We start from the raw sequence: 16172 nt of genomic DNA on the forward strand, positions 1-16172 counted from the left end.
CTTGAAGGAGAGATTGCACCCCCGTCTGTAGTGAACGCTGCTTGTTCAGCGGAAGCTTCACTATCGCTGAGAGGGTATGAAACTCCATGCCAAGATATGTCAGCGATTGGGCCGGTGTCAGATTTGACTTTGGAAAATTGATGATCCACCCGAAACTCTGGAGAGTCTCCAGAGTAGCGGTGAGGCTGTGCTGGCATGCCTCTTGAGAGGGAGCCTTGACCAGCAGATCGTCTAAGTAAGGGATCACTGAGTGTCCCTGAGAGTGGAGGACCGCGACTACTGTAGCCATGACCTTGGTGAAAACCCGTGGGGCTGTCGCCAGGCCGAACGGCAGTGCCACGAACTGAAGGTGTTCGTCTCCTATGGCGAAGCGTAGGAAGCGCTGATGCTCTGGAGCAATCGGAACGTGGAGATAAGCATCTTTGATATCGATCGATGCAAGGAAATCTCCTTGAGACATTGAGGCGATGACGGAGCGGAGGGATTCCATCCGGAACCGCCTGGTCTTTACGTGTTTGTTGAGCAGTTTTAGGTCCAGGACAGGACGGAAAGACCCGTCCTTCTTTGGAACCACGAACAAGTTGGAGTAAAAACCGTGACCCTGTTGCTGAAGAGGAACAGGGACCACCACTCCTTCTGCCTTCAGAGTGCCCAGCGCCCGCAGAAGAGCATCGGCTCGCTCGGGAGGCGGAGATGTCCTGAAGAATCGAGTCGGAGGATGAGAGCTGAACTCTATCCTGTAACCGTGAGACAGAATGTCTCTCACCCAACGGTCTTTTACCTGTGGCAGCCAGGTGTCGCAAAAGCGGGAGAGCCTGCCACCGACCGAGGATGCGGTGTGAAGCGGCCGTAAGTCATGAGGAAGTCGCCTTGGTAGTGGCACCTCCGGCGGTCTTTTTAGGGCGTGACTTAGACCGCCATGAATCGGAGTTCCTCTGATCCTTCTGAGGCCTTTTGGACGAGAATTGGGACCTGCCCGCACCCCGAAAGGACCGAAACCTCGACTGTCCCCTCCTCTGTTGGGGTAAGTTTGGTTTGGCCTGGGGTAAGGATGTTTCCTTTCCCTTGGATTGCTTGATGATTTCATCCAATCTCTCACCAAACAAACGGTCGCCAGAAAAAGGCAAACCGGTTAAGCACTTTTTGGAAGCCGAATCTGCCTTCCATTCCCGCAGCCACAAGGCCCTGCGTATTGCAACCGAATTGTCGGCTGCAACCGCCGTACGGCTCGCAGAGTCCAGGACAGCATTAATAGCGTAAGACGCAAATGCCGACGTTTGAGATGTTATGGAAGCCACTTGCGGCGCAGACGTACGTGTGAGTGCGTCAATTTGCGCTTGACCCGCTGAGATAGCTTGGAGTGCCCATACGGCTGCGAATGCTGGAGCAAAAGACGCGCCGATAGCTTCATAGATGGATTTCAACCAGAGCGCCATCTGTCTGTCAGTGGCATCCTTGAGTGAAGCCCCATCTTCAACTGCCACTATGGATCTAGCCGCCAGTCTGGAGATTGGAGGATCCACCTTGGGACACTGAGCCCAGCCCTTGACCACGTCAGGGGGGAAGGGATAACGTGTATCCTTAAGGCGCTTAGAAAAACGCTTATCTGGACAAGCCCGGTGTTTCTGGACTGCCTCTCTGAAGTCAGAGTGGTCCAGAAACATACTCGTTGTACGCTTGGGGAACCTGAAACGGAATTTCTCCTGCTGAGAAGCTGACTCCTCTACTGGAGGAGCTGAGGGAGAAATATCCAACATTTGATTTATGGACGCGATAAGATCATTCACTATGGCGTCCCCATCAGGAGTATCAAGGTTGAGAGCGGCCTCAGGATCAGAATCCTGATCAGCTACCTCCGCTTCATCATACAGAGTCCTCCCGCTGAGACCCTGAACAATGTGATGATGTCGAGGGAATTTCCCAGCGAGCTCGCTTGGGCGGTCTGGGACTGCGGTCCGTGTCAGAGACCTCACCCTGGGATCTATGAGACACCCCGGGAGGACATGGTTGTTCCAACTGAGGGGAACCAGGGGGCAATGATTCCACAGTGCCCATGGTCTGAGATACCGGTCTGGACTGCAAAGCTTCTAGTATCTTAGCCATAGTCTCAGACAGCCTTTCAGTAAAAACTGTAAACTCCGTCCCCGTCACCTGGACAGTGTTAGCAGGTGGTTCCCCCTGGGCCACCCTTAGCAGAGGCTCCGGCTGAGTAAGTGCCACAGGGGCCGAGCAGTGCACACAATGAGGGTCAGTGGAACCTGCCGGTAGTGAAGCCGTACATGCGGCGCAGGCAGCATAGTAAGCCTGTGTTTTGGCACCCCTGCTTCTTGTGGGCGCCATGCTGTTGTCTCCCCTGAGCAACCCAGGAGGGTATATAGCCAAAAATCAACCGTGCACTATACAGTGTAAAGTATAGCCTATAATCATATAATCTATAAGTACACTTCTGCACAAGTGGGGCCAGCACCAGAGGTGCTGCTTACCGGCCGCTCAAAGCGGTTGTGTGGCCACCAGAATCCCTGCCTGGGTCTCCCAGAGCTTGTCTCCCCTCTCCAGCGTCAGAAGAGCTGACAGGAATGGCTGCCGGCGTCCTGAGGAGAGGAGGGGGCCGTGGGCGTGCCCTAGAAAGTGCGGGAAACTGGTGCCCCACTGTGCACAGTGAGGGGGGTGGAGTATGCAAAGCATGCTCCAGCCCTCAGTGCTGACATTCTGTACAGCGTCCCGCTCTTCCCCTGACTGGCAGGCCTGGGGGCGGGAAGAGAATGAGACTAGGCCGCAAAAGCCGGGGACTAGAGTTATAAGCGCGGCCGCCGTATAAGCGCGGTCGGCGCGGATGTCCCCGGCGCACTAACAGTCCCAGCCGCGCCGCATGTATAACAATGGCAGCGGCGGTCAGCGCGGTAGTCCCCAATACACTACACACCCAGCCACGCTGCAGCGTGTGATGGCACAATTGCGGTCAGCGCCGCGGTCCCCGGCGCACTAACACACCCAGCAATGCTGGAGTGTTTCTGTGCGCGGTCCCCACGGGGACACAGAGTACCTCAAAGTAGCAGGGCCATGTCCCTGACGATACTCGGCTCCATTATCCAGCAGAGTCCCCAGGGGCTGTGGATGGAGCACGGTCTCAGTGCCTGGAGACTGATTAGGATCCCACTTCACCCAGAGCCCTAAATGGGATGGGGAAGGAAAACAGCATGTGGGCTCCAGCCTCCGTACCCGCAATGGATACCTCAACCTTAACAACACCGCCGACAAGAGTGGGGTGAGAAGGGAGCATGCTGGGGGCCCTGTTATGGGCCCTCTTTTCTTCCATCCGACATAGTCAGCAGCTGCTGCTGACTAATCTGTGGAGCTATGCGTGCATGTCTGCCTCCTTCGCACAAAGCAAAAAACTGAGGAGCCCGTGGGAGCACGGGGGGTGTATAGGCAGAAGGGGAGGGGCTTTACACTTTTAGTGTAATACTTTGTGCGGCCTCCGGAGGCATAGCCTATACACCCAATTGTCTGGGTCTCCCAATGGAGCGACAAAGAAAGGCGCAATCGTAACAGAGTGTGAATATTTGCCTTTGCAAAATATTTTTCATGTTGACCAGTGCCCTGATTTTCCTGCTTAATATTTTTGTATATCTGTGCTGGCGATTGTTTATTTTTTACCACGATACTGACCCACACACACTTTCACTGCTTTCCCCGCCCACCGGCCATCCTCATGCCTGTGATTAGCAGCAAGTCAGCTGAGTGCAACCACTCAGGGTGGGAGCGCGTCTAGCTGCAACCAATTACACGCGCACGTGGGCGGGCAAAACAATGAATATTGAATTGTCTGCTCCGGAAGGTAAAAAAGAGTGACCCGGAAGAAGTGTGCCGCCATGACACTGCCTCGGTGAGTACATTGCGCTCGCTCCTACCCCCTCTATCCCCTCCACAAACGTTTTTAATCTCCGGATTCCGGTCCCCATTGACTTATATGGGCACCGGATTCCGGAGCAAATCGGACTCTTTAAAATCTGGCAGTGATCTGCCGGTCCCGGATTTTTGGGCGTTCGATCAGCTTGAATTGTTACACATCTCTTAGCACTGCAGAGTGCAACTGTTTCCTTTGTTATTGTTTGATGTTCAGTTTGCACCCGTTCAGAAAGGTAGGATGTGCCATTTGTCTTGTTCTTCGATTACAGGGTCATACCTTTTGATTGAGCACTCCTGCTCTTCAGCCTCAGGCAATTTTAATTAATTTGCAGTTTCCTGTCTGCCCATAAATTGGACTTTGTTTTTTTTTTTTTTTTTTTTTAACTCAAAGAGGGACAAAAGAGTAGGCAGAGACCCAACAAAAAGAGGTAGCCTTGCCATTGGCCTCGCATAAAACTGGCCATTTTTGGATGCAAAGTATCTCAATTTTTCCATGTTTTTCATAGCAGTAATGAAAGTCTATATTTCCATATTCATTTACACATATCTTAGCCCACGGGTGATTACTTTTTCTGCTGCCCCCAGGGCACATTCCCAGGGACTGCAGTGCTCGGTCGGCAGCTGTGCTTTTGCTGTCTGCCGGTCCTTTAAATCCCACAGCGTGATGCGAGGACACACATGCACCCTGCGTGCGCATACTAAAAGGTCCTTACGCTGGCCTGTGCCAGCGTGCTCAGGACTTGCCTTGTGGGCAGGGTAAGCAAAGTGAGATGCGCTCCTATCCCACAGAAGAGGAGCAGCAGTTTTGCCAGCCTCCCTGCTGTACGTGCCTTCCGTACCTGTGGTGTGTGACTTCCCCATCAGTACTATGAGTCCGCTGCAAAGTGCTGCCTCCCCCCAATACTATCCATATACCCCCCAGTGCTATCCGTGCTCCCCTGGTGATGTCTATGCATCCCCAGTACTATCCACACCACCTAATACTGTCCATGCCACCGCTAGAGCTGTGCATGTCCCCCCAATCCTGTCCATGACCCCCTTATGCTGTCTGTGCTCCCCAGTACTCTGTACCCCCAGTGCTGTGTGCCACCCCCACAGTGCTCTGTACTCGTCCCTGTTGTCCTTGCTCTCCCCAGTGCGGTCTATGCCTCCCTGGTGATATCTATGCTACCCCAGTCCTGCCTGTGCCCCCCTAGGGCTGCCACCTAGTCTGTACGTGCAGGCCCTCCTGTGACAGACATGAACCAGCCTCATCAGACCGAGACAAACCTGGAAAAGCAGTTGTGACAAACATGATCAATATCCCCGAACATCACAGCTGCACCAAAGAAAAGCAGCTCCAGCCACTACAAAAGGGGTGAGTTAATGGTTTGACTAAATATAGCAGGGTAGTTTTCAAGTTTATAATTTTGTGTGGCCCCCGAAGGTTGGTAGACAATTCCAAAATGGCGCGCAACAGTAAAAAGGTTCCCCACTCCTGTCTCAGCACTACAGAGTGTAACTGTCTCCTTTTTGTTACTATGTATCTTGTTCAGTTTGCACCTGTTCACATTAGAAAGGTAGGATGTGTAATCAGTCTTAGATTTCAATGTGCACAGCCTTAAGGTTTGGAATTCTAAGGATCATTTTAGAAATGAGACCTTTGTTAAAACTTAAAGTAAACCGCTAGATAAAGTAAAGAAAAAAAAAAATAAAAAATCGGACACACTTTGTAACATTGCATATATATATATTTTGTGTACAATTCTGCAATCAACATTTATTTTTTTTAAAAAAACAAAACAAAAAAAAAAACATGTGTTTTTGTCCATTGTGCAGAACAGCGACATGCCATGGATCCTGGACTGCACAGTATGTTTTTTACACAATTATTGACACATGCCGCTATGAAACACCCGCACTTTATACTGTAAATACAGTGAAAATTTGTTTGATTAAAAAATTAGAAACTAGAGAAATGAGCACATAAAAGTTTTCCCTTCTTAATAAAATATCGTTTTATATAAGACCCAATGAAAGATTCCAGGACTTAAAAAAACTGTGGGAAATGAATAAAAGTGTTATTTGAAAAGAATCTATTGGGACAGTCTTAGGAAGAATACATAGGAAATCAACAATAAAACACTTAGTTCCAGTCCAACCTGCAGCATTACATGCCGAGGAGCTTACAACAGAGTGAGGGATATTTTATCAAAAGCCTGATAAAAAGTTGGGTGCATGAAAATAAATGAATAAATTGGAAACCAGTGCATGCTCCAAATACATTCTCCAGTAAAAAAAAAAAATATAAATTAAAAAAATAAAAAAAATCAATGACTGAAAAAAGGATAGTCAACTGGACAACCACTTAACAGCTAGACTGTCCATAATAAAGTAAAAAATAATAACTTATCTTGCTTACCTCCTAGCCTATGGATGGCCAGTTTAGCAATTAAGAAGTGATTGCCTTGTAGTGGACAACCCCTTTATGTGCAGAAATAATAGTACCACACCCTGCACAGAGCACAAGATGGTGATGAGGACGCTACATCCACACTGTGTGAAGAGACAGGCACAGTAATAGGTTGTGTTGTGCAGAAGAGCTGCCTAAAATGAAGGCACATACATGATCAGCGAGGGTGAACACAGCCTCAAGCATGGCAATACAAAGTACTATTGTTCCTGCAATACTTTACAGCACAGGAGATGGCAGATGGAACGCGGCGTTGGAGAAATTTACCAAATGTTCAGCGCTACACAGCTACCAGGATTGCAGCACTTTACTCTTAAAGAGAACTTCGATTTTATTCAAAGCAACTCAGAAGTTAAAAAATTACTATTGTTTGTAAAAGAAAGGAAAAAAAAATATATATATTCAGTGCAGATTCCTGAAATAAAAATGTTGATGAGTCCAAGGAGTGCGCGATAATTCAGCTTCAGTAATCATTTTGGCGATATCTAGTAAATGGATGTAAAGTGGTTATCAATGCAGGGATAGACAATAGAAGCACTGATGATAAAAAGGGAAAAAAAAAAAAAAAAGATTAAAATTGCAGACAGCAGCTCATGCTGTTTGTACACAGCAATGTTAAGGCGGTAATACAGATGATGAAAATCCAGAAGTCAGGTTTATTCTGTAGCTTTAGGCATATTAAAATTCACTGCCAGTTTCCGAGGTTTCCGCTTGCTTGCTGAGCCTGTGTTTGGTTTGGAGCGTGGAGCCCCAGAGGCCGGCGTAGCAGACTTTTCTACCGCAGAGCGCTGAGTGGTTTGTGGAGAAGTCACATTGACAGAAGAGCTTTCCGAGGGAAGATGACTGGCAACATCAGGAACCTGTCTCTGCTCGCTGCCGGATGATGTGCTTGAGTTCTCGCTATTCTTATTAGTAGCAACTCTCTGCTTTGTTACCTTCAAATTAAATTACAGAAGATGAGTATGCTGGGATCCACCGGAATTAGCCAAGGAATCGCACAGAAAACTAAGACAACCAAACTCACAAATCTGCAACCACAGCTCCAGAAATGAGGACCATCGTTATGAGCTATAGATGGGGACAAATCGATTTATCTGAATGTTGGATCATAAAGAATGTTACACCATGATTACAATATTAACCCTTTAAGGGGAAGCTATGATCAGAAAATGAACCACTGAAAATCATTGTCATGTTACATGCAATTTTTTTTTTTAATATTTGAATAAAAAAAAACAAAAAAACCCACAACAAAAACATTCATAATTTTGCAATTTTCCCACTGGCTACTGAGACTAGACTTATTTCCTGTCCTTTTAAGAAGAATTTTCGGCACAAGCAGAATTACAATAACAGGTAACACCTCTAAAACAGATAACACAGGACCCACCATTCACAATATGTAATGTCAGAGCTGCCCCTATTCCCCCTCCCTTCACAATGTCCTTTGTATTGAATCATTTGATGAGTAAGCGCAAAGGACAGGTTCAGATACTGTTCACAGTGGCTATGTACATGTATGGTTTCCTGAAACAAAAAGTATAAAAAAACCATAAATAGCCAAAATGGTCAGACCCCAACCATATCTTTTGTACTGCGGTATATATGAGTGTGTGCTAAAATCACTGTAAAGGGAGTGTGAGCAGGGTCAGCTGTGATATTAGTATATAGAGGTGTTATCGGTCATTGTAATCTTGCCTCTATAGATAATAAGCCTTGCTGAAAAATCTTCCTGGAAAAATTGGTATTTTGAAGACTCATTTCCTGTGACCACTGTGAATATTGAAAAACACACATTATGAAAATAACAAAAAAAAACAAAAAAACATGTAACAAAATTAGGATTTTTTTTTTTATACCTACTATATAAACTCTTGCAGCCTTAATTCAGAGACACAGAAAGCCATGAGAGTTGTCTGCTGCCACCAGGAGGCTGATAGTAAGAAAAACAAGGAAGTAGACTACTTCGCACCAGGATTGCCCGCCTACAGGCACCCTGCTTGGTTAATGAAAAAGCAGTAAGAAAGGAAAGAATGCAACTCAGAAAAAACAAAAAAAAAAAACAAAAAACAACCATAACGTGCCCAATTGGGATAAAAAAAAAAAAAAAAAAAAAAAGAAGGGGGGGGGGTGAGAGCTGTGTCCCCAAATGAAGACGACGAGAAAGATCTTACGGTATGTACCAAAATCCAATATTTCTCGGGTACTTCACAAGGGGACACAGAAAACCATGGCACATCCTACAAAAGGAGGGAAAATGTCAGGCTTGGAAAATAATAGCAATCCCTAAGGCTGGCACCTGAGCAACAGACATTTGTAATATGCAGAGAAGAATCTTAAAGGAAAAAGTGTCAGATTTAAAATCAAATAAAAAAACAAAAAAACCCAAAAAAACACCATATGAACTGAAGATCAATTAGCGGAATTATAGCGTAGCAGAATGGATGCCTGAATGGTAACCAGAAAGGCGGCCAGACCTTTGCTAGGACCTTTTGAAATGACAAATAAGGCATCTGTATGTCTGAAAGGGGCCGTAGCAAAACGCTGACCACATTCAACTTGTGTACGGATCTCTTCGTGGGATGAGAACGAAAAGGGCAGGCGATAAATATGACAATCACCTTATTAAAGGTGAACGGAAAAGACCACTTTGGGAAGAAAAGAGGGAACGGGACGCAAAAAAAAAAAAAATCATAAGTCTGAATGGATGGTTCTGCGGTCCTATAAATTTATAAGGGCTTTGTGGTTTTTCAAGCGCTCCTGCACAGTGTAGTGGCTAGTGACCGCTCCCCAACCTAAAAGATTGGCGTCTCTGCTTACAATGTTGCCAATGATTGGAAAGGAGCAACCCTGGAGGATTAGGGAAGACATTAAGCTGATGAGACTGTTGGAATAGCGGGGTAGCTGGATTGGACAAATCCGAGACGATAGACGTGTTCCAATGAGAGACGGCTTGCTATGATCTTGCATGGAACTCTCATGCAGAAGCGTACTGGACATGTCCTTATAGGTACAGTAGGTGAACACCGGTCTGGAAAATAGACCTCACCTTCTGGAGGAGAAACCTTCACCCAGACAGTATCAAACAACATCCCCAGAAAGACAAGTTGTTGAACAGGGATCAGGAAAAACTTTGGTTTGTTGATGACCTGTCTGAAGTGAGAATGGCTATAGTGATCAGTGGAATTTCTAGGTTCCCTAAATAGGTAGGAATATTATCTTAATAGGGGATGATCATAAACCCCCTGGAACACAAGAGAGCCCTGACCACAGCCAAAACCTTCGTGAATATCTCAGGGCTTATGGATAGCCATAAAGGAAGCGACACAAACCAAAATGGGGCTGGTTTGACAGTAGGTTTCCCCTTATTCTGAGGTATGCAGGGCTTTTCCTAACGGGTAGGATTGGTTCCCGTGGAGAACTGATAAAAGGGATGAAACTGATGTGTATTACATGTAGGAAAAAGAACATCTTGTCTTGGGGTGTGCAAGTATGGTGCGCTTACCAGAGGTGCGCCTGAAAGAATCTGACCTAATTAACACCTGAAAAGGAAGGACCTCTGAAAAGGGAGACCCAGAAGAAAATTTTTGGAAGTGGAATGTGTATTCTAAGCTTTTAGCCATTGTTATCTGTGGATGGCCATGATGTTGCTAGAAGATTATGCAGAGCAGCCAGTGGCTTATAAGGCAGTAGAACAAAAAATACTTCCACAAGAGAAAAACCTCTTATAAAAACAAATTTTATTGTATATCAAATTACAAACCACATTTAAAAATTTTATATAGGTAAAGTGCCAAGTGCAAGTGAACAGATATCCTGATTCGAGAGTGCAGGTTTTGTTCTATAAAATGCTTATCAAGTGACATAAAACAAGACAAATAAGACAAGGACTGGTGTGGGACTGTTTTTCAATAAACTACAATCCTAGTAAGAATATTTATAACAGACAATTCAATTCTGTCTCTAAATTTCCTTAAGGTATTGGAATGATTTTTTTCTTACAGCATCAAATTTTTATAGATCAAAGCAAAAGGGTGTTACTGATAAAACAACGCCCTTATTTTTTCCCTAACGCGTTTCAGCCCTTCCTGACAGTAGGGGGATCATTAGGAAATTTTTTATTATCAGGCAAAAAGACCCATTGTTTTGTCACGATGTACTGATCTCAGGCCTCTTCTTAGGGGTACTTCACACACAGCGAGATCGCTACTGAGATCGCTGCTGAGTCACGTTTTTTGTGACCTCATTAGCGATCTCGCTGTGTGTGACACTGAGCAGCAATCTGGCCTCTGCTGTGAGATCGCTGCTCGTTACACACAGTGCTAGTTCGTTTTTTTATTGTTGCTCTCCCGCTGATAAGCACACATCGCTGTGTGTGACAGCGAGAGAGCAACAATCCTGAATGTGAAGGTAGCAGGAGCCGGCGTCTGACAGCCTGCGGTAAGCTGTAACCAAGGTAAACATCGGGTAACCAAGGTGGTTACCCGATATTTACCTTAGTTACCAGCCTCCGCAGCTCTCACGCTGCCAGTGCCGGCTCCTGCTCCCTGCACACGCTAAGTTAAGAGGTGTGAGCTGGTAACTAAGGTAAACATCGGGTAACCGTACCCGATGTTTACCTTAGTTACCAGTGTCCGCAGCTTCCAGACGCCGGCTCCGTGCAAGCGCAGCGTCGCTTGCGCGTCGCTGCTGGCTGGGGGCTGGTCACTGGTGAGATCTGCCTGTTTGACAGCTCACCAGCGACCATGTAGCGATGCAGCAGCGAGCCTGACCAGGTCAGATCGCTGGTCGGATCGCTGCTGCATCGCTAAAGTATGAAGGTACCCTTAGGATGCAGTCCCACACCAGTCCTTGTCTTATTTGTCTTGTTTTATGTCGCTTGATAAGCACTTCTGGAGAACCTTGGTGGTGGTTCCTGATGATTGAACTCAGGGTCCATCAGGGCTAGCCATCGTGGAGTGGGAGTTGTGCAACAAAGTAAGACACCCTCGGCTGTCAGGAAGGGTAAGGATAGGATATTATTGGTAGGGTGTTTCCCCTCCTCTATCCTTCATATATATCTATTTATTCTTACATTTTATAGAACAAAACCTGCGCTCTCCAATCAGGATCTCTGTTCACTTGCAATTAGCACTTTACCTATATACAATTTAAATGTGGTTTGTAATTTGATATACAAGAAAAGGTTTTATAAGAAGTTTTTCTCTTGTGGTAGTTTTTTTAGATATTGACCTCTTATGTTTCCTTATCTGGTTGTCTGAACAAAAATACTTGCATGCATGAGCAATCTGTTCTGTGAGATCTGTGAACTTCTTGAATGGAGTACTTGAAAGAATGCCCTGGCACAGATGCATGGTCCAAGTACTGCCTTGACGACCCAGGTGGAGGTGAAAGCTGGACAAAGGGCGAAGCCCTAGGCTTCAAAAGGCAAACTTCTTAGCTAGGAACCCAATGAGACTAATCTGTAGCGTCCTTAAGAGCTGCTGCGTCAGAGAATAAAAATGTAGTATTTCTGCACCAGCTTGCTACATACACATCAGTAGTTGTGTCACACACAACTAACCCAGGTGAGGAGAATATACTTCTGTCCTTACCCTAATTTTAACCAGTTCAGACCCTATTGCGCTTCTTTTTCTGACTTAGTTTCTCCAAGAACTTAGGAATGGCAGTGTGGGGAACTAAAAAAAAGCCAAGACCTAGGTTTGGAGACTATACTTCTCTACCTTGAAGAGGCAATGTATGGTAGACAGTATATCTATATTTGTTGGGGCCCGTAAAAGGAGGTCTTCTTTGGTCCTGTCGTGGCTGTGGATCATAAATGTATCATTACTCCATGCAATGCACGACACTGTGGTGAGTGTGCAAACAGGAGACATGGGCAAGGACGAGTCTCCTGAATGCAGATGCATTAGGGAATGAGGTCCTGCCATCCAGACCAGAGAGGATAAAGTGTGAGCCTCTCAGCACTGTGCTGTTTGTTTTTTAGTGGGTGATAGAAAAGCCATTCTCTGCTTCCTAAAAAGGGAGAAAATAAAAAGTTAAACTTTCATTTGGTGAAATGGTGGAAGGGGATGAGGGTAAAGCCAACCTGCTGAATGACTTTTTTTCTACGGTTTTTATACAAGAAAATGCCATGGCAGATGACATGACCAGTGATACCATAAATTCACCCTTGAATATTACCTGCTTAACCCAGCAGGAAGTACGCCGCCGCCTCGAAATCACTAAGGTTGACAAATCTCCGGGCCCGGATGGCATACACCCCAGAGTACTACAGGAATTGAGTTCTGTGATAGATAGACCATTATTTTTAATCTTCTCAGATTCCTTAATAACAGGGTCGGTACCGCAGGACTGGCGCATAGCAAATGTGGTGCCAATATTCAAAAAGGGGACAAAAACTGAGCCGGGAAATTATAGGCCGGTAAGTTTTACCTCTACGGTTGGTAAAATCCTTGAGGGTTTCTTGAGAGATGCTATACTGGAGTATCTCAAGAAAAATAACCTTATGACAGAGTATCAACATGGGTTTATGAGGGATCGATCCTGTCAAACTAATTTGATCAGCTTCTATGAAGAGGTAAGTTCAAGCCTGGACCAGGGAAATGCAGTGGATGTTGTGTATATGGACTTTTCAAAAGCTTTTGATACGGTGCCACACAAAAGGTTGGTACATAAAATGAGAATAATGGGGATAGGGGAAAATATGTGTAACTGGGTTAAAAACTGGCTCAGTGATGGGAAACAAAGGGTGGTTATTAATGGTACGTACTCGGACTGGGTCTCAGTTCATAGTGGGGTACCACAGGTGTCAGTATTGGGCCCGCTTCTTTTCAACATTTATTAATGACCTTGTTGGGGGCATGCGGAGTAGAATTTCAATATTTGCAGATGATTCTAAACTCTGCAGGGTAATCAATACAGAGGAGGATAATTTTATATTACAGGGAGATTTATGTAAATTGGAGGATTGGGCTGAGAAGTGGCAATTGAAGTTTAATGTAGATAAATGTAAGGTCATGCACTTGGGTAGAGGAAATAACATTTATGATTATGTACTTAATTGTAGAACACTGGGTAAAACAGACACAGAAAAAGACTTGGGTGTATGGGTGGATGGTAAACTTCACTTTAGTGGACAGTGTCAGGCAACTGCTGCCAGGGCTAATAAAATAATGGGATGTATTAAAAGAGGTATAAGTGTTCATGAAAAAAATATAGTTCTACCTCTGTACAAGTCACTAGTGCGACCACACTTATATATCGGTGACCAGAATTGTACACAGTATTCTAAGAAGGACATAGCTGAACTGGAGAGGGTGCAGAGAAGAGCGACCAAGGTTATTAGAGGAATGGGTGGGCTGCAATACCAAGACAGGTTATTAAACTTGGGGTTATTTAGTTTGGAAAAACGAAGGCTTAGGGGGATCTAATCACAATGTATAAATATATGAGGGGACAGTACAGAGGCCTTTCCAAGAAGGGAATTTTGTTACTTACCGTAAATTCCTTTTCTTCTAGCTCTTATTGGGAGACCCAGACGATTGGGGTATAGCTACTGCCCTCCGGAGGCCACACAAAGCACTACACTAAAAAGTGCAAGGCCCCTCCCCTTCTGGCTATACCCCCCCGTGATATCACGGGTTCTCCAGTTTTAGTGCCAAAGCAAGAAGGAGGAAAGCTAATAACTGGTTTAAACAAATTAACTCCGAGTAACATCGGAGAACTGAAAACCATTCAACATGAACAACATGTGTACCCGCAAACAACAAAAAAATCCCGAAGGACAACAGGGCGGGTGCTGGGTCTCCCAATAAGAGCTAGAAGAAAAGGAATTTACGGTAAGTAACAAAATTCCCTTCTTCTTCAGCGCTCTATTGGGAGACCCAGACGATTGGGACGTCCAAAAGCTGTCCCTGGGTGGGTAAAGAAATACCTCATGTTAGAGCTGCAAGACAGCCCTCCCCTATGGGGAAGCCACTGCCACCTGCAGGGCTCTTCTACCTAGGCTGGCGTCCGCCGAAGTATAGGTATGCACCTGATAATGTTTGGTGAAAAATGTGCAGGCTCGACCAGGTAGCTGCCTGGCACACCTGTTGAGCCGTAGCCTGGTGTCGTAATGCCCAAAACGCACCTACGGCTCTGGTAGAATGGACCTTCAGCCCTGAAGGAACCGGAAGCCCGGCAGAACGGTAGTCTTCAAGAATTGGTTCTTTGATCCATCGAGCCATGGTGGCTTTAGAAACCTGCAACCCCTTGCGCGTACCAGCGACAAGGACAAAAAATGCATCAGAGCGGCGCATGGGCGCCGTGCGGGAAATGTAGATTCTGAGTGCTCTCACCAGAACTAACAACTGTAAATCCTTTTCATACCGGAGAACCGGATGAGAACAAAAGGAAGGAAAGGGTATATCCCGATTAAGAAGAAACGCGGACAAAACCTTAGGGAGAAAACTCCTGAATAGGGCGCAGCACTACCTTGTCCTGGTGGAACACTAGGAAGGGAGCCTTGAATGACAGAGCCGCCAGCTTAGACACTCGCCGAAGCGACGTGATCGCAACCAGAAAGGCCACTTTCTGTGACAGGCGCGAAAGAGAAACTTCCCTCAGAGGCTCGAAATGCGGCTTCTGGAGAGCAACTAGTACCCTGTTCAGATCCCATGGATCTAACGGCCGCTTGTACGGGGGCACAATATGACAAACCCCCTGTAGTAACGTGCGCACCTTAGGAAGACGTGCTAGACGCTTCTGAAAAGAACACGGATAGTGCCGAGACTTGCCCTTAAAGGGAGCCGAGCGACCAACCTCTTTCCCAACCAGATTGCAGGAGGGAAGGCAAAGTAGGCAATGCCGATGGCCAGGGAGACCCTCCCTGAGCAGAACACTAAGATAAGAATATCTTCCACGAGTTGTGGTAGATCTTGGCAGACCGCGGCTGGCTAGCCCGTCTCATGGTGGCAATGACGTCGTGCTCACGGTCGACCGACGGTGAGATGCCACAGATCACGGTACCACGACCTCCCCGGCCAGTCTGGGGCGACGAGGATGGTGTGGCAGCAATCGGTAGCTGGAACTGTGACCAATCCTGAGCCAAGGCGCCTGTCGCCAGAGCTCTTTGATCGTAAGACCGCGTCATGAAAATCGGGACCTTGTTGTTGCCGAGAAGCCATGACGTCGACGTCCGTCTTCATCCTGCGTCTACAGAATTCTTGCAAACAAACGGGTGCAGAGCCCATTCCCCTGCGTCCACGCCCTGGCGACTGAGGAAGTCTGCTTCCTAGTGTCGTACGCCCGGGATGTGAACAGCTGATATGGTGTATGCTCTGTCTTCTACCCATAGCAGAATCCGCCGGACCTCTTGGGAGTCTTGTCGACTGCGTAGTCCGCCTTGGTGGTTGGTGTATGCCACCGCTGTGGATAGTCCGACTGAATTCGGATCTATTTGCATTCCAGCCACTGCAGGAAGGCTTGCAGTGCAAGATACACTGCCCAGAGCTCCAGACCACTGAGTTGAAGAGTGGACTCCTCTGAAGATGGTCTTTGACCGTCTGGAAAAGCTAAAACTCGCCTCTGGATGAGGCGCCTCCTTGAAGGAGAGACTGTCCCCTCGTCTGTAGTGAACGCTGTTTGTCCAGCGGAAGCTTCACTATCGCTGAGAGAGTGTGAAAACTCTCCAGGAGATGCCAGCGATTGGGTTCAACCTTGAAAAGTTGAAGACCCACCCGAAACTCTGGGAAGGGTCCAGCGCCATGTTCAGGTTGTGTTGGCATGCTTGTAAAGGAGAGTGCCTTGACCAGTAGATTGCCCAAGT

General features: G+C 46.6%; 1 protein-coding gene across 2 annotated transcripts in view; it reads right to left on the minus strand.

Moving 5' to 3' along the window:
* Nucleotides 1-5633: 5633 nt before the first annotated feature.
* Nucleotides 5634-16172, minus strand: part of XRN1 (5'-3' exoribonuclease 1) — a 278851-nt gene continuing 268312 nt past the window's right edge. For both annotated transcript variants that reach the window (XM_075340782.1, XM_075340781.1), the window contains one exon: nt 5634-7296. In XM_075340782.1, coding sequence (XP_075196897.1) covers nt 7018-7296 — 279 coding nt within the window. In that variant the 3' untranslated portion in view covers nt 5634-7017. The remainder of the gene's footprint in view (nt 7297-16172) is intronic.

Source organism: Anomaloglossus baeobatrachus, chromosome 3 (genome assembly GCF_048569485.1).
Source record: "Anomaloglossus baeobatrachus isolate aAnoBae1 chromosome 3, aAnoBae1.hap1, whole genome shotgun sequence".
Classification (NCBI taxonomy): domain Eukaryota; kingdom Metazoa; phylum Chordata; class Amphibia; order Anura; family Aromobatidae; genus Anomaloglossus; species Anomaloglossus baeobatrachus.